Source organism: Engraulis encrasicolus, chromosome 24 (assembly GCF_034702125.1).
Source record: "Engraulis encrasicolus isolate BLACKSEA-1 chromosome 24, IST_EnEncr_1.0, whole genome shotgun sequence".
NCBI lineage: Eukaryota > Metazoa > Chordata > Actinopteri > Clupeiformes > Engraulidae > Engraulis > Engraulis encrasicolus.
In genome coordinates this window covers 17,863,528-17,883,527 of record NC_085880.1, presented here as the reverse complement: position 1 = coordinate 17,883,527, position 20,000 = coordinate 17,863,528, and the positions used below count along the sequence as shown (strand labels likewise).

The window sequence follows — 20,000 nt, the reverse complement described above, 5'->3', positions numbered from 1 at the left end:
GGGAACAGACGCGCGCACACACACACACACACACACACACACACACACACACACACACACACACACACACACACACACACACACACACACACACACACACACACACACACACACACACACACACACACACACACACTCGTGCGCGCACTCACACATTCACACAGGGCCGCTGACAGCTTTTGCTGGGCCTGGAACAAAGTCCTCTGAAAGGACCCCCCACACAATACATAGAATGTAATGAGGACCCAATTCAGGGCCCCCTGTCTTCCTGGGCCTGGGACAAATTACCTGTTTGTCCTCCCTTGTCGGCTTCCCTGCACACAAACACACGCACACACACGCACACACACACACACACACGCACACACACGCACACACACGCACACACGCACATTCTTTTGACCAGTAGGGATTACATGTGTCATCTTTGTTGAAGAAAAAAAACACCTTATCTGTGAGGCCAGAGAAATCCTGTGCTTGTTTGTGCACGTGTGTGTGTGCGCGTTTGTGTGTGCGCGTGTTTGCGTGCCCGTGTTTTCGCGTGTGTGTGTGTGCGTGCGTGCGTGCGTGCGTGCGTGCGTGCGTGTGTGTGTGTGTGTGTGTGTGTGTGTGTGTGTGTGTGATTGTGTGTGTGTATGTGTGCGCGCATGGATCTATATGTGTGGGAGCTGCTGTGCACACCTGTGTCAGCATGTTACTTTGCCTTATGTTGGCTGGTTTCCCTGTAGAGAGAGACCATACACCCTGTAGAGAGAGACCATACACCCTGTAGAGCAACGTTTCATAGCCCCATAATGCACACCGTTGGACCAGTGGAATGCTCTAATAGTCATTGAAGAGTTAACAACCATATTACTACACTACTATGACAAAACACAGGGCCTTTAGCATACCTGCCGACCATTACGCATTTTGTGTAGCAGATACGGATTTTGACATGAAACTACGGCGCTGTCACTTCAAAATACGGGAAAAACCGAAAGCAAAGTGTGTTCATGGGCCCTTATAAATTGCTCTGTAGACTTGCAACCAGACAGCCGTAGATATGGCTCTGCTTGCAATTGTCTCGAGCTGGCCTTTCCATTGGCCAGCAACGTGTGGGGGGGAATATTGACCAATCAAAGCGCTAGTTCAGAGGTCTTCATTTCTTGCGCTGCGCTCCTGTTGAGTCGAGGCATCAGCTGCCGATAGAAAGTTTGCTTCGAAGTCACACAAGCAGAGAGACTGGGTAATATACTCCTATAATCTCTGACACAAGTGTCCTCCTCCTGTCATCATGTATTATCCATCTTGGTACTGTCGCTGTAGTTTTACAAGTGAGCACCGTCAAAATCTCCATTTCAAAGGTAAATGGGCTTTGAGAAAGGTAGCCTGTATGGGGATAGTGAATTGCGTCCAGTTGCTAAATCCGTAAACTTATGAAAATAAATGAAGGCCGAGGTCTGTCAGAAAGGTTCACCCAATGTTTCGCCGTATTTGACGGCAATATGTTGTTGTTTGTTTTGATATTGGACCGAAACGTGACTACTTCCGAATGAGAAAATGTGTCTATGATTGCGCTATAAATTAGCAGACTAGCAGCAAACTAAATTCGGTTTCCCTTTGCGTCGGATCATTTAAACTCAAAAAAATATAAAAAAAATAACCGATAGTTCTAACGGTTGTGCTCGGAGTAACCTACCATGACACCGTATAGGAATACTGTTCCCCCCCTGTGTCGTGGCCCATTCTGTGATCAGGTGTAACAGGTCGTGCATCATAGCCTACCAAATATGCATAACTCCACGACTACTGTCCTTAATCACGTATGGCAATCTATTAATAAAATCAATTCTCCTATCATCATATATGTGCCGAACAGTGAACAATAGCCAACTCATGGCGGCAGATGAGGGTAGATAGGCCTACTTTTATGCAGAGAAGTAAAAAAAAAAAAAAAAAAGAAGCGTGCATGCCCCTCAAAAGTTACCGTGGAAGTTCCGAGAGCAATGGCCATTAGCCCCCGTCCCTCAGTAGAGCAACTACATGACGCATTTTGTACTGAATGAATGCAAGTGGGTCATTCCACGCCAAATCAACAAGAGCCCGTGAAAAAATTCTGAAAATATTACCAAGTGTACCCATGGTACTTAAGAGAAACACTGTACATTTATTTGAATGTAAGATGTATACTCTCCGTGTTACAGCCAATTTTACTGAGGGAGGGGGGTGCCCATTTTGTTCACACTCTTTTTTTGTCAAAGTTCACAAGCCCGTAGCTCAAGAACTAAACCATGTAGGAAGCTCAAATTTGGCATGCTGGTACATAGATAGGAATAGTTTGTTGCAAAACTGTCAGTTTTGGTCTGTATTATCCTGCATCGTCATAGCATTCCCTCAAAGATGATACAAATTGTACTGGAATTTTTGGCTGTGCTCTGTTTAGGCCTTCAGAAGACATATTTGTAAAAAATGCAAAAAGAGAGCAACATGATTTTGATATCATTTAATGTAAAGACTAAATAATCAAATGCAAATTTTGCCCAGACATGATCACCCGAGAGTACCTGTGCAGGGGTGCAGGTATCCCTTTCAATTTCAATGATTTCAGGAGCGTTCAATGTGGGAGCAGGTTCGCACACCAAAAGAGACAGTAGGTCAGGCACAAGGAGTCATGTTGTTACTTTTTTTGACCAGCAGATGGCAGCGGAAGAAACGCATAGAAAACATATTGCTCTCAATGTGCATGTTGCCCATGTTCAGGTTGGAAATTACAAAAGAAAACATCACATAAGACAAGTCTCATTGACATTTTTAAAAAGAAGAATTCATGGAGAATGAAGAAAAAAATAAAATAAAAATCTGTGGACAATCCCACAAGGGATTCTGGAGCTCTGAAAATGACACCCAAAATGATTTGTCAGACTTGTGAGGTCTTCTGGTCAAACACTGATGGGGTTTCCTTTCTATTTATAGCTTTTTATGAGAGTGTTCCTACTTGTCTCTACAAGGGAAAAAAATCAAGAGGCTATGTTGGGCACAAATATGTCTTCTGAAGGCCTAAACAGAGCACAGCCAAAAACTCCAGTACAATTTGTATCATCTTTGAGGTAATGCCATGACGATGCAGGATCATACAGACCAAAACTGACAGTTTTGCAACAAACTATTCCCATCTATGTACAGTCGGTCCCCCTACAATGCACACCCTTTACCGAGGTAATGCCACGTCATCCACCTCGGTACGTACCGGGCCTAGCTGCAGTGTACCCAAACAACCGCCGGGTGGCACTTGGGAGCGCTCGCTCAATACCCATTCACTCACACGCACACACGGGCGCGCACACATACACATACACATACACACACACTCTCTCTCTTTCTCTCTCTCACTCTCTCTCTCTTGTTCATATCAGATAACCATAGCACAGAGTGGTGAAGAAGCGCAAATGTGTTGGCAACATTTATTACCATATGGAATATTTTAGACGATGTTGACGGCATATTAATATGCTCATATTCACCAGCACGCACCGATTCAGCGGATAACGACATGCCTAATTAAATTGTGTGAGAACACCTCCAGGAAGTAAGAAGAGTCATAAAAAGAATAAATAGCCTAATGAATTTTCTTTTCTTTTTTTATGATGATCGGATGAATTGCCATTAATGTGCAAGCTCTAGGCTATGTGTAGACCTAAATTGAAGCCACAAGCCCCTATACCGATTCTCGCATCGCAAGATTTGAAACGTCTAATATTGCAACTTCAAACTTGTTATCTGGATGTGGATACTTTTTTCATTTGGTAAAAATTATGGAGAGTGCAATAGGGGGCCTAAACCTCACTGCAGTAACCTACAGCGCCGCGTTTGAGTGTTTAAGCGTTGGCTATTTATCTTACATCGCCAACAGCTTGGGCGATAACCTAACCTACACTTCCGTAATCAATGCTTAATTTGTAAATCACAAGGTACCGGAACGCAAAAAGCATATGACATCACAGCGACGGTGAGTTGGACAGAGGTCCCGGAACGCACAGAAAAACTATAATTACGCAAACGAATACAAAAGGGAAAAAAACAGATGCAATTCCCTGCATTTGAACGACATTGAGTCCCATGTCAGCTCATATCCATACGTTTGTTTCTTAATACAAGGGACGGTTGGCAATCCAATGGCTATTTTAAACAACAGCCATAGCATAGGCTATTAAATGCTGTAATGACAACAACCAATATTTTTTGTTTGATCGCTAACTTTATGCTTAGTAGTTTCGTGCAGTGCATGAAAATTATGCTTTCCCCATGAGGTGAAAAGAAACCGAAGTGGTCTTATACCTTTTATTCTACTATACCTATTGAAAGGACAGTGCATGGCTGTCCAATTCCCGTATTCACACAACGTTGGCATAGGCCTATTAAACGTTAAATCCTCGCTTTGTTGGCGACTTTGTTGCATATGATTTGGCTGATCCGCATGTGCTGTTGCGATATGCCACTTCACTGTTTCGAGAGCTCGCGCACTGATGGTAAGCGAGCTGCGATTTTCAGGGCTCGCGCACTGATGGTAAGCGAGCGGCGATTTTCCCGGTAGAGTTGGCTTTTCACACTGACTGTCTGCTCGCGCTGCGGTCCGGTTGAAAATCCCTCCGACCAATGTTTTATTTGGAGTGTGTAGGCCCTATTTGAATGAAATATCACATTGTCTTTGCTGTTTTCGTGCTCAAATTGACTTGTAAGCAACTGTCGGATCTTTTTTAGAGAAGATAACGCGCGGGCACACATGCTGAGCGCTCGCCAGCCGAGGAAGATCTCATCCTCTCACCCAGGCTGTCTTTTTCGCTAGGCAACATGACTGATCAATGCACCAAACGCAGCCCAACGGCACTAGAAATTAGTATGTCCAAAACCTTGTGTGCCGACCAAAATTTGATAAAAACTTTTAAACAATGTTTGGCACAGCCAGTGTCGTGCCGAAAAGCGAGTCCCTGCCAGAACAAGAGTGCCCTCATTGAAACCAATGTCATTTTTTGAGAGAAAAATATACTCATTTTTGCAGAATGAATTACATAATATATGAACTAAAATATGCTTATGAAATATTACTCGTCCTCCACTTAATATGAGCTATTTGACTGAAACTGCAACTTTTGTTATGACAATTAGGCTATTCGATTCCTTTATGGAAATAATAGCCTACTGAAATTGTAACCAGCTCTTTGTAGCCTAATTCTTCCAGAAGGAATGCAGATGCTTTATGGATATGCTTTCCATCCATGCACTCTCCGTGCAGGGGTGGTGGAAAGACACCAAACGTGCCATCACCATCCCCCCGGACCCACGAAACCCACTGCGCTCCGAAGTTGAATTCCTTTTACTACTTTATTGCTATGTGTGCATAAAGCGCATGTTCGATTTGCTGTAATAGGCTACGACCAGTAGCCTCGACGTGTCTGTCTTTTCTTTTCCTTCTTTCAATATTTAGTAGGCTAAAATATAATAAATAAATAGAAATAATTTGGTATCCATGTCTGGTTAGCGTCTGGGCATTTGTGGTCTTTACCTGGTTCTCCGCACCATCTTATGACAATGTTGAACAATGTTGAACAAAAAAACGGATGCACACACGTCATACTCTTTTATTACCTCATATTGTTTTTATTGTATTGATTTTTAATTCTGTGTATAAACAAATAAACGTAGGCTAAACTTGAAATTTCAGCAAGAGTGTAAATTTATTTCACAAGTAGGCCTACAGAGTTTTAGTAGACAATGCCTACACAGCAGCCTTTACAAGTTGCCTAATGTAGGCTACACTGCAGATAAAGACAGCAGAAAACATCCTTTCTGCCCGGCTTAACCAGAATTGCGTTCCGTCCCTTTCGCTGTGTCTCCTGCGACTCGGCCTGTTGTTTGTGCAGTAGTGCGCTGTTTCCCTTCACCTACCTATTATTTGAACGCCTTTGTCCTGAGTGAATTCTGAATCAAGACCAGACTGCGTTGCTGCCACCCTTGTTGAGTCACTAGCCAACTGCACTTTTTGCACCATGGTATTTACAGTATGCAGTGGTGTAGTCTAGGCCTACTTTTTTATGGTGGGTAAACTGTATATTAAAGCATTTTTTGAGGTGGGTATACAGTATATATTTGTGCTATTTTAAATGATGGATCAATCAATTTTAAGTGGGTATACTGAAATCCCTGAAATTTAGAAGTGGGTATACTCCGTATACCCGCGTTCTACATAGACTACACCACTGACAGTATGGACACGGGAGTAAGGACATTGAAGTAGGCTAGGCTAGGCCTACACCTGGACACTTAAAAGACTTTGTAAGGATTTATTTTTAGGCATAGTTTGATTTTTTGAACGCCTTTTTATTGATCTATGTTTGTATTGCTATTTGTAACATCACAACAAATAAACATTCAAACTTTTGAAACAATATCCATATTCTGCCTTGCATCTCTTGTGTGTGTGTGTGTGTGTGTGTGTGTGTGTGTGTGTGTGTGTGTGTGTGTGTGTGTGTGTGTGTGTGCGTGCGCGCGCTCGTGAAAAAAAAAAACTCTTGGCCGCAAACTGTTAAACTCACACGGCTTGGAGGGGCGCTTACATAAATTTCAACTGACTACAGTCTTCAACTGTGTGACGCTATGAATGTTTGTCTGTGGGGGAGGGGGTGATTAAACCCCTACACGCACACTAAAGAGCTCGTGGTGTGACAGGTTATCCAGCCTCCGAAGAAGGAGTCATAGTTCACAAGTGTCCACAAGCACTAATAATAATAATAATAATTAAAAAAACCCGTCTTTTTTATTTTATTTAATTGTAGGTAGGCCTATGCAAACTGGATTGGGAGATGGTGAATGAAAGACAGAAAAAAGTCGAGTTTAAATTCACATGGTGGTCTTGTTTAGGGCTCACACTTGTTATGTTGTTGTGTTATTATCAAATGCCCTATCAAATGCCCAATGCTAAATAAAACATGCAATTTGCTGACTATATTTCTACTACTACTAAAACTGGGGGGTGGACAAGCACGGAAGCACAAACACAGGCAGACGCTTGGAGGGGCGCTTACATAGATGTCAACTAACTACAGTCTTCAACTGTGTGACGGAGTGAATGTTTGTCTGTGGGGGAGGGGGTCATTAAACCCCCACACGCACACAAAAGAGCTCTCTCTCTCTCCAACAACACAAGAGGGAGTATTCGCATTGGACGCACTTGTTTAGTCCCTCACAATGTGTAGGGCCTATGCTTGGTTGCCATATTAAAATCAGGTTTTAAGAAGAGCACACACAATCGAATCGAAAGTAGCCTATAGCCAAATATTTTAATTAAATTCGGGCGGTTGGTTGAATCATTCAAATAGCCTAATTAAAAATAGCCTATATAGTAGCCTATATAGGCTTACCACCAACAAAAATTATGAAATAATGAAAACAAATTATACTCTGTAGCCGCCTTAACAATAGAAGTAATTAGGCCTATTAATGAATTCGTTTGCCAAAAAAAATAGGCCTAAGCAAAAAAAAAAGAGAAGAATTTCACACTTATCTTAACACTTATCATACCGTCACAGGTGGGGGGTGCGCGTTTGACAGCGGCACCCCCACTTAATACCAACTACCCCGAGGAGCATTGTACACATCAGGAAACACCAAGACAACAAAGTCATTTAAATCAAGTATTTATTTTCTATTTGGAGACATAGTTCTGTATGCATGTGTGTGTGTGTGTGTGCGCGCGCGTGTGTGGATGTGTAACCAGTTCTCTGTCCGCGGGGTCCTTAATGGTCTCTGATCAGCACCTCAAACCTCTCACTCGGTCCGTGCGCATCGTAGCCTCCGACAGGTTGGGCGGGGACACCTGGCTCGTCTAGGCACGCGGAGGCGGATCAGCTGGTGGAGATAGGAGAAGGGTAAACAGGCTTCCAGTCTCTGATTTCGTATGAATAACGCACAGGGGGATACTAACTCCCATCACCAATTGTGAATAAAATAGGCCTACACAGCACGAGTAACTAAGCTACTTATTTAAAGGAGCACACGTGAGCAGCACAGCAACCAACACAGCACACATAAAACGATGGTGTAGGGGTGGCCATCCTCGCTGCGCAAAAAGTCTTTTCCGATCGTGCATTCGCTGGGTCCGGGAGTGAGAGAGTGAGTGAGTGACAGACAGAGCGGGCCAGGGGCAGCGCACACAGCGGGGAGGAGGCTTCAAGGTGAAGGCTATGGTGACCAGGCGTGGCACTTAACTTCGGTGGTGAGCGTCCTCCACCACCAGCTTTCCAACGCAACCTCTTCGTGACTCTGGCCGCAAACCTCGTTCAGGCAATATGCCGTCCGCGCCATTCGTAGTCGTCTGTTGCTTGTGTCGTCCAAAGGACCGAACGCGTGCCCCATCTTCTCCTGGCCCCATCCGGATACCGGCGTGCAGCTCAACCCCATCCCAAGGCTGCCCCCCGGCCGCGGTCCGGATCCTCCTCGCCATCTTGCCACCTGCATTCAAAAAGCCCATACCCACCCCGTACACCCAATCACCTTTCTCCCTCTTCCCATTGGCACCTGCAAACATTTGCAATCAGTGAGAATAACAGTTAGTCCAAGTTTGTCACCCCCGTGACAATACGACTGCTGTGTTTTTTTTTTGTTTTTTTTTAAAGGCAGTGCACAGCCTTTTGTGACACGTCGTGGTGTGACAGGTTATCCAGCCTCCAAAGAAGCAGTCATAAGTGTTCACAATCCGTTCCTGGCATGAATGCAGAATAATAAAAACAAAACACCGTCGACTGGCGGTCTTGTTTAGGGCTCGCGCGTGTGTTATTATCAAATGCCCAATGTTACGTGCAACACAATGTCGTCGCCAAATTTAAAATTCGATCTCTCATGCTGGCGTTACGGGACACACTTAATTACAATGGTGTTCCTGTCTGATTGAGTCGGTTTTAATTGTCTTTACCGGTTCAAATTGTAGTAGGTATGCAAACTCTGTATCCTGAGGATACCCGTTCCTGGCTTGAATAGTGCTGAAATAAGTTAGAGACGGATTGGGAGACGGTGAATGCAAGACAGAAAAAAAGTCGAGTTTAAATTCACATTGTGGTCTTGTTTAGGGCTCACACTTGTGTTATTATCAAATGCCCTATCAAATGCCCAATGCTAAATAAAACATGCAATTTGCTGACTGTATTTCTACTACTACTAAAACTGGGGGACGGGCAAGGACGGAAGCACAAACAGACCACAGACACAGGCAGACGCTGCTCTGCAAAAGCGGTGCTACACTGCCCCCCGCATTCCGAATGGCCACAGGGTGTAATGATCACGGTACGCTGCCGCGGCCCGGCACGGTAATGAGCAGATTGAAGTTACACCATCTGTACCAGCATGCCAAATTTGAGCTTCCTATATGGTTTAGTTATTGAGCTACGGGCTTGTGAACTTTGACAAAAAAAAGAGTGTGAACAAAATGGGCACCCCCCTCCCCCAGTAAAATTGGCTTTAACACGGAGAGTATACATCTTACATTCAAATAAATGTACAGTGTTTCTCTTAAGTACCATGGGTACACTTGGTAATATTTTCAGAATTTTTTGAGACCTAAGTGCGCGGGCTCTTGTTGATTTGGCGTGGAATGACCCAAGTGTGATTTTGATGTTAGCCCCCAAGGTAATAATATTAACCTGATATTATCCTAGCTTAGATAACACTTGTCTTAATCTTTTTCTCTACTGCTGATGCTTCTTCACAGTAGGTGACAACATCACCATTTATTAATATTGGGGGAGATGATGAAAGAATCATTACAATTCAACTTTTTGTTCATAAAAATCACTGAAATGCCTCGGTATTATATAATCAAATTATACATGTTCCTACATGTACCTTCTACAGCCAAAAAAATGATCAGCAAATGCTTCAATTTCATACTCAATTCCAGCTCCTTAACACCCCTCAAGTGACCAAATGCTCTGTTTGGCTGGTACATAGGATAACTTAATTGCCACTTACTAGCCAGACTGGTGGTATGTTTAACTAGTAAAAATTAACAGCCATATTGGCTGGTGATCAATAAAGTTAATTTAGAGGCCTGAATTCCAGCATACTATATCATAGCATTTTATTGGTGTTATGGTGTGAAACAAAAAAAAACATCTTCCATGAAAGTTTAATACGTTATGGTAGTTCAAAGTACTGTGAAGAGCAAGATAAACTATTTGCCAGATACACGGGATGTTAGGCTAAAATGCGTTAAAATACAGGAAATTGCATCTAAGAAAAGCTAATTTTTCTGGGGGAGGACCCCTACACCCCGTGCCTGAATGAAGTGTCTCATATCTTCCCTGTTGACATTTGGCAACCCTAGGTGTAGGGCAGACTATGCAAAACAAAGTAGCCTCTCAGATGGGCCCGCCGGCGGCCCCGTTGCCTTGCCATGCCAAGTTGTTGCGCCGTGAATTGCCGCGCCGCGATAAGTTGCTACTCAAAAAAATTTTTAAAGGTTGGCAGGTATGCTTTAGTAATACATTACAACTTGGTCAGTGCCATTCTGGTAACGCCGTGTCTTAAAGCGTTAACTTGTGGGGCAGGACCCAAAAGTGGTTCGTGGAAGGGTCCTGGGTGCGTCACAGAACTGTTGTCAAAAAATGTTAATTAACTCTTTTATTGCCAAAATAGAGACAAAATGCGGTATTGAATAAACTAATATAAACATAAGTATATTATAAAATGTGGCTCTTCTTCTCCTCATCTGTCTCATCTTCCTCCTCCTCTTCCTCATCTTCCTATTCCTGCTCCAGCTCTTCCTCCGTCTCTTCTTCCTGCTCTTCCTCCTCCTTCTCCTCTCCTTTTCATCTTCCTCCACATCCTCTTCTCGTCTTCCTCCTCCTCCTCTTCCTCCTCCTCTCCTTCCCATCTTCTTTGTCCTCTCCTCTTCCTCCTTCTCCTCCCCCTGTTCCTTATTCTCCTCCTTCTCTTCCTGCTCCTCTTCCTCCTCCTCTTTCTCCTCCTCCTCCTCCTCCTCCTCCTCCCAGGAGCCTCTTTTGTGCCATCAGTGTTATTATATGAGCCCTGGGCAGCAGGATCCTCAGCTAAACTCAGTACCTCATTTAGGCGCCATGACCGACACACACACACACACACACACACACACACACACACACACACACACACACACACACACACACACACACACACACGGACAGACACAAACAGACACAAACAGACACACGGACACGGACACGGACACGGACAGACACACACACACAGACACACACACAGACACACACACAGACACACACACACACACACACACACACACACAGACACACACACAGACAGACACACAGACAGACACACAGACAGACACACAGACAGACACACAGACAGACACACACACAGACACACACACAGACACACAGACACACACACAGACACACACACAGACACACAGACACACACACACAGACACACACACACAGACACACACACACAGACACACAGACACAGACACACAGACACACACACACAGACACACACACACAGACACAGACACACACACACACACACACACACACACACACACACACACACACACACACACACACACACACACACACACACACACACACACACACAGCAGCAGCAGCAACAGTAGGTAGCCTGAGGACAGATAGCTGATGAACAGCAGGCGAGGCAGGGGGCAAACAAGACAAAAGCACAGAACAGAGAGAGAGAGAGAGAAAATGGAAACGAGGGAGGAAGAAAGGAAGGAGGGAAGGAGGAAGAGACAGAAAAATCCATGATTGGCTCATTGCAGTAACTGGCATCCCGCTGTCTTTAGTAAACATCCCAACAGGGGCCGGGGATGGCGCAAGCTGACCAGTTAGGCCAGACTTCTAAAGCGCTCGCCGCAGGAGCAGCGTACTGTACACCTCCATGGCTGCAAGCTGAAATAAATCAGTATGTTCTGTACACACACACACACACACACACACACACACACACACACACACACACACACACACACACACACACACACACACACACACACACACACACACACACACACACACACACACACTTGCTATCGCTAACACTCACGCATGCATGCACACACACATACACACACACACACACACACACACACACACACACACACACACACACACACACACACACACACACACACACACACACACACACACACACACACACACACACACACACACACACACACACACACACACATCCAGGTACACGCAACAACATTGACCCCTGTCTTTTTATTTTTTTTAAACTATATCTAAGAGCTAGCGCGCAGCAGTGGAGGTGGGTGGAGTGTGGGATTGAATTCCTCTCACTCGCCGCTCCTGCCTCGGCCTCCTTTGCCTTGTTCTGTCAATACAGCTGCGGCTCTGGCTACAGCTGCCTCCTTCCCTCTCCAACCCCCCCAACCCCCCACCCCCCCCCCTAACCATCACAGCTCTTCAACACCAGCCCCCCAGGAAGCCTAGAAACAAGCTCAGCGCTTATTAGAGTCGCTGCTACTGTTCCTCCAGACTCTCACTCTCTCCGGCCCTCTTTCTATCTATGTATCTATCTATCTATCTATCTATCTATCTATCTATCTATCTATCTATCTATCTATCTATCTATCTATCTATCTATCTATCTATCTATCTATCTATCTATCTATCTATCTATCTATCTATCTATCGGGCTGCCTGCCTGGCTGCCTGCCTGCCTGTCCTCTCTCTTTCTCTCTCTTTCTCTCTCTTTCTCTCTCTTTCTCTCTCTTTCTCTCTCTTTCTCTCTCTCTCTCTCTCTCTCTCTCTCTCTCTCTCTCTCTCTCTCCACCCCTCTCTCTCTGTCTCTCTCTGCAATTAGGGAAGCAGGCACAGGAGTGTGAGCATGCACATCAGACGGTGGGCAAACAATGAATGGATCCCTACCTCCACCTCTATCTCACTATCCTGCTTACCATCCTACACACACCACCCCCACCCCCCACACCTCCTCTGAACCCCACGGCCTGTTATTTTTAGCACCAAGACAACACCAATCACCACTTGTGTACAGCTTGATCAATTGGGGAGGATTATAAAGGCCACGATGCCCCAGTGGGATTTTTTAACAGAGGACCGGTTGTGTGTGCGTGTGTGTGTGTTTTGCATTTGTATCTGTGAGCATGTGTGTGTGGTTGTATGGTTGCGTGTGTGTGCGTGTCTGCGGGAGTTTGTGTGCGTGTGGTGGATTCGGGTGGGGTTTTTTTTTCTCCTCGCTTCTAGAACAATCCACTAAAGTGCCCCAATTTGCGGATGTCTACATCCCATCCAAGCGGATGTTCTAGTTGTGGAGTGTAGGTCTCCAAAGACTGTAGCACAGCGGGAGAGTGAGTTGAGTGGGTAATATCCAGCCATAAGACATCATAAGCTCATTAAGTGGCTTCTTAACGACCAGCTTTTATTAGCAACATGAGGATGGCCTAGCAAGGTGTGCTTTTGGAGGGAAATTTCCTCGGCTTCCTATCTGCAGTTTTACGATCACAGTCATATCATTAGAACGTTTCTAAAATCGGAAAGGAGAGTTTGCATTGTGATGTAACAATCACTGTAGAATGTTCGTTTAGAATTCTGTAACAAGGGAAAAATGACGAACTCCTGAAGGGTTAAACAAAGAGTCCGCACTTGTCTGTCATGGCAATGACGTGGCAGAGGAACCGATATTCCACTATGTGATTAAGTGGTAGCTAGTTGCTAATTAGCCCGTGGCTTTGAGAGCTGTTATCAGGTTGGTCATGTGGAGGAGGGTACTTCCTGTGTGTGTGTGTGTGTGTGTGTGTGTGTGTGTGTGTGTGTGTGTGTGTGTGTGTGTGTGTGTGTGTGTGTGTGTGTGTGTGTGTGTGTGTGTGTGTGTGTGTGTGTGTGTGTGTGTGTGTGTGTGTGTGTGGCTATGCAGATGCTTGTCAGACGCTAATTGCTGTGGGTGTCAGTGCAGTTTCATGCAGCGCTTGTCATGTGCTAACGAGCAGTGACGTCTGACGCTGATTGGTCACACGGTTACTGTGGGGAAATAGCCCTGGGTTTGGAAATTAGTTTGACCGGTGCTTAATTACTTTTGGCACCATGAGTTATATTCCCCGGCCCTGCACGGTCTCAGTTCTCTGTCTGTTGTTCACACCAACAGACATAAGTTAAGTGGGGACCTTTATTCAATAGCTGTGCTATAACTGCAATCAGTTGCACTTGTTACTTTCAAGATGACGTTAGAGGCATATACTTAGCGTTTCCGTGTAATTGTGTTGTGATTTCAATGGATCCTTTCTTCTTGAGGTTTTTCTATGGGCAGATAAAAGCAAACATGATGATTCATAGTGAAGATTTTTGTCACAAAGAAATAGCAATGTCACATTTGTCATGTTTCTTTTTCATTTGCCATTACTGGACGACCCTGAAGGTTTATGATTCACAAGCTCATAATATTTTCCCTTACTTTTCCAGACACCATTGCCCACCCTGCACCAGTCCATAGGGAACGACAGCACCCCATCCCCTTTCCCATTCCCATCTCCGGCCCCAGGGAACCAGACCATAGACACCACCAAGATCTGTGACGCAAACGCCCCTGAGGGTAAGTCTACTCTCCTTCCCCTTTGTATCATGTCTGCCCAGCATCAGCAGCAGAGGAGGAGAAATGTTATGTGTAATGTATGTGTACTGTCTATGTCTAATTGCCTATGTCCACACCTAAAGTCTATGTCTATGCCTGCATGGAAAAGTAAGAAACGTAATTTCAATTCTTTGTATGACCAGTGCATGTAAAGAAATTGACAATAAAACCGACTTGAGAAAGAGGAGGTTGAGGGCAAACGTTTGTCAGCTCTCCAGATTAGTGATTCACAAAGTGTGGGCCAGGATCCACTGATGGACCCTGATGGAATTCCAAGTGGAACCAAAAATCGAAATCCTATCTGTGTGTGTGTTGCTGTTTATTTATTTGAGTCTTAATTGTTTATTGGGTCAGAGGTGGGCCCTGAACATTTGTGAAAAATTTCAAGTGGGCCCCAAGTTGGAAAAAGGCTTGCTCTAGACAAGCTCTTGACAAGCCACCATCAGCTGAACACCACAGAAGCAAGACCTTTTGGTGATGTTACACGGAACCACAACAGAGAGGGGAAGGACATCCGTTTCGCTTTACGACCCCATTGCTTGTGAATCGTCTGCCAGTCTGCCGCAGTGTCAACACACGTTACACGTGACACGCTAAGACGTTTCAGTGCACACACACAACACAAACTTCGCAAATCGAGGCGAGGTGGCACCCAAAACCTCCACCCCTTCCCGGCAGAAGCGTCTCAGTGCTGTGATTTATTCATCCGCTTGACTCCTCACAAGTTGAAGGGTGAAAACACAGCAAATGAGGAGTGATCCATGTATGGAGCATGTTTATGTGTGCAGCGCTATATGGAGCATGTTTATGTGTGGACCGCTGTAAGGAGCTTGTTTTTGTGTGGAGCGTTGTAAGGAACATGTTTATGTGTGGAGAGAAGTGTGGAGCATGTTTGCGTACAAGGGCAGCAAGAGCCTAAAGCCTAATGAGGGAGGAGGTGTGATGTGCGAGAGACGTGCGAACAGGCGCTAGTGGTGTGTAGTACTGTATGTCAGTGTGTATTTGTCTGCGAGGGCTTATTTATAAGTGTGTGTATTTGCATGTGTATGTTTGTGTATTTATGTGTATGTCTGTATGTTGAAAAGAGCGTGAAAGAGATAGACCTTGATAGTCAGTGCGTGTTTATGTGTGTGCGTGCGTGCGTGGGTGCGTGCGTGCGTGCGTGCGTGCGTGCGTGCGTGCGTGCGTATGTGCATGAAGAGAGAGAGAGGGACCAACAACAGTGTAGAGGGGAGGGGGGTGTAGAGAATTGTGGGAGTGGGAGTGGGAGTGGGAGTGGGAGTGGGAGTGGAAGTGGGAGTGGGAAGGAACGGGAGTGTAGACAGAGATGGATTGTGATTCCATGGGGCCCTGGGCCAGACAACAAGAAAGGACCCCCTCCATGGAATGACTCAAAAAAAGATTTTGGGTGTTTAAGGAAGATTGTTTTTGGGGGTTCAGGGTTTTGCGAAATATGGCCGTGCAATTGGAACACAATTTTAGAACATACATTCAATCAATCAATCAATCAGTAATCAAGTGGTGTTTTTTTGTAGTGCGGAGGCTTGGGCTTCATGGCCCCCCCTGGCTCTTGGGGGGCCCCTGGGCGTAGGCCTGGTTGGCTCGTGCAGTAATCCGCCCCTGGGTGTACTGTATAGGGGAGAGTGGGATGCAGTGTATAGAGTGTAGAGTGATGGCAACAGATTGGATCGGGAGCAGAAGTCTTTAGCACAAGACACGGAGTCATTAGCAAAGAGTGGTAATTGGTGCACATGACGGAGGACAACCAGCACTGTTTATATAATGAACATAATTAAAGGGCAGATGAGTAATCTATCTCCTTTTAACGCAGTCGCTCTGTTTGTGAGAAGAGAGGTGGTGTGTGTGTGTGCCTGTGCGTGTGTTTGTGCGTGCGTGCGTGTGTGTGTGTGAGTACATTTCCTTGTCAGCGGGGAATGTGTGACTGAAACCAGGAATTCAAATGCGTGCATCCCACATCTGAATGTTATTTTCTGTTTTTTATTACATTTGTCAGTTGTTCTTTGAACACAGCGCTCAATTTTCTCCAGGTGAAGCCACTTTATTTGTATTGGTTGTGACGGCGCAGTCAAGCTGAGATCGCGTCTACATAATTGTTCCAATAACCAAAGAGACAGAAATCAAAGGGAAATATCTACAAAACCGCTGATTAGAAGACGGATGTGTCCCACTCCACAGTCTCGAAACACAAAAATAAATAAACAGCTTTCAGGCAAGTCAATTTATCTCACGCATGCATACATATGGATGTACTACATATGAATCTCCCCTGCACAGTGCACAGTTGAATTGCATTATATGCTTTACCACACACGTGCTTATTCATGCATATCAGAAAACTCCTGTTCTCTTGAACTTGGGCAGAGGCCATTGTTCAGAGCATAGCAAGATGATATTAATAAACCTCATATATGCAGTCAGGGCCACTGACCGCTTTTGCTGGGCCCAGGACAAAGTCACGTGAACAGGCCCCCCACCCAATACATATGATATAATGAGGACCCAATTCTGGGCACCCCCCTCCTCTCCCCCCTCTGGGTTTCCCTGTACGCTGTAACATTTTTTTCTGTGCCTAAATGTGTGTCTATTTTTCAAATGACTAAGTGGAACACTGAAATGAAGAATGAGAAGTGACATTTTGAAGCGACATGTGATCCTCCAACATTAATGTAGTGTTAAATTAGTATATCATTTTACATGTCAGTGTTACTAAACAAGTCTTTAAATATTTATGAGGAACTCAACCATAATTGTCATCATTGTCGTAATGAAACAGCCAGGCTGAGCAATGATTTATAGTATGTACTGTATGTGACATGCATGTTTTATTTATAGTGTTTTCATCTGACAGTAAGTAAGTAAGTACATTTTATTTATAAAGCACATTTAAGACCAGTAAATCTGACCAAAGTGCTGTACATTGTCTAACTAAAATGTTACTCAAAACAGTAAAACCGTTTCAGCAGCATAATAAACAATTTTCAGCATAATTTCAAAGACGGTAAAATAATTCAGCTTGCTTCCTCGCACCCCACCATATTTTTCTTTTGGTCTTTTATGACTTTGTTTATGATTGGACTGTGAGAGAGTGACAGGAAGGGAGTGGGAGAGAGAGAGAGAGAGAGAGAGAGAGAGAGAGAGATGGGGAAGGATCGGCAATGACCCGGGCCGGAATCGAACCCGGGTCGCCGGCGTAGCAGCCCTGTGCCACCACATTTTAACAGTGAAGTCATGGGTCAGCGGTGAGGGTGTCCGACTTGTAGCCCAAACGTTGCCGGTTCGACTCCCGACCCGCCAGGTTGGTGGGGGGAGTAATCAACCAGTGCTCTCCCCCATCCTCCTCCATGACTGAGGTACCCTGAGCATGGTACCGTCCTGCCACACTGCTCCCTTGGGGCACCATGGAGGGCTGCCCCCTTGCACGGGTGAGGCATACAGTAAATGCTATTTCGTTGTGTGCAGTGCGCAGTGTTCACTTGTGTGCTGTGGAGTGCTGTGTCACAATGACAATGGGAGTTGGAGTTTCCCAGTGGGGCTTTCACTTTCACTTTTTATATCACTTGTCTCGTCAGTGATGACATGGGGCCTGTAGTGCCTTCTTCCAGGGAGAGCCAGACGATAGCTGGCTCATGTTATTGTGCCACAGCGTACAGTTCCATATCAGTGTGTACTGTAATTGTCAGAGAGAAATGGAGAGGCCACACACATTTGCATGTCAATGAAGAGAAGAGCAGGAACACCATAATCTCCCCGGCCCACTGAACTGAGCCCCCAGCCCTCTCCAAAGCGCCGAGCAAATCCGCTGAACACAAGTGTCTCTGTGGGTCACCCCACAATCAAACTATCTCCAGCGGGCTCACACTTTAGACCAGTGAAGATTCAAGGGGCAGGCCCTCGTCTGCCGAGCATGGCATCTCTTTCTCTCTCTCTCTCTCTCTCTCTCTCTCTCTCTCTCTCTCTCTCTCTCTCTCTCTCTCTCTCTCTCTCTCTCTCTCTCTCTCTCTCTCTCTCTCTGAGTATCTCTCTCTCTCTCTCTCCCCCCCTCTCTATGTATCTCTGTTTCTGTCTCGCTCTCTCTCTCTTTCTCTTTGTCTCTCTCTGTCAGTGTCTCCCTCTCTCTCTCTCTCTCTCTCTCTCTCTCTCTCTCTCTCTCTCTCTCTCTCTCTCTCTCTCTCTCTCTCTCCATCTCTCTTTGTTTTTATCTCTCTCTCTCTCTCTCTCTCTCTCTCTCTCTCTCTCTCTCTCTCTCTCCCTCTCTCTCTCTCTTTATCTCTCTCTCTCTCTCTCTCTCTGCTTCTTTCTCTCCCTCAATCTGCTCACATACTTGCGTGTGATTGGCCGGCGTCCATCTGTGGTCAGCGTGGCTCATTGTGTCTCCGTCTCCCGCCATCAGTGAAATGGCCTCGTGGCTCCAAGGAGATTTAATAACACTGTGGCTGACGAGCCAGGCGGGGGCCGAGAGTCTCCACAAAACAACAACACTACTACGACGCTCGACACAGACCAGACCGCAGCCAACTTCCTTTGTCTGTCTCCCCCATGTCGGCCCCCCGACGGCCTTTCTTTCCATCTTTGTTTGAGGCTATTTTAAAAAATGCCGAAATGGCTCTCACTGTTTTGCGATTTTGTCACTGGCAAAGTATTCTGTTCTCCCCCATCATTCGTTTTTTTTTTTTTTTTTTTTTTTCCTTTTTTTTGGAACAGCATGGAGTCAGGCTGCCATATGTCATAGTTTGGCCTTGAGGCATTGCATTGTGATGAGCACTAATTGCCTGATCGCGTCTGAAATTATGATGGCGATGGATGAGCTAGTCAAACAAACAGCATTCGCATTTAAGAACAATTTAGAAATGATTTGTTGTCCCTGTTGTATGTTAATTTGTGTAATATGATGATGCTTAAACCAGTATTATATCCATGTATCGGGGGACAGTGATTTGTGGTTATGACTTGACGTGTAGATATTTACACTATAAGTGAAGCCATGCAACATTATATAACATGTAAGTGTGGAATGTGCCTATTGTGATGTGCATGGTACACTAAAGCATGTTCACTAAACAACAAAAGTGTAACCTTAAATGCAACCTTTAGTTCACCCATGTGAACAGGGAGCAGCCACGACAATGGCAAAGTGTGCAAATATGATTTTTTTTTTTACAGCCAACACTGTGTTCCAAATCAATGGTAAAAAAAGAAGTCTCCGAATGAATGGGCAGGATGAACTTCATATCAAACCAGGTCACTTTCGAGACTTTGTCCAACAGGGGAAAAAGGAAGGCAAAAGGAAAAAAGAACACCTGAGTGCTCCAAAGGCTTTTCTA

General features: G+C 45.1%; 1 protein-coding gene across 1 annotated transcript in view; it reads left to right on the top strand.

The window, feature by feature from the left end:
- Nucleotides 1–20,000, top strand: part of lmbrd1 (LMBR1 domain containing 1) — a 165,429-nt gene that overhangs the window by 110,537 nt on the left and 34,892 nt on the right. The window contains exon 14 of the mRNA XM_063191038.1: nt 14,490–14,619. Within this exon, the coding sequence (XP_063047108.1) occupies nt 14,490–14,619 (130 nt within the window). The remainder of the gene's footprint in view (nt 1–14,489; nt 14,620–20,000) is intronic.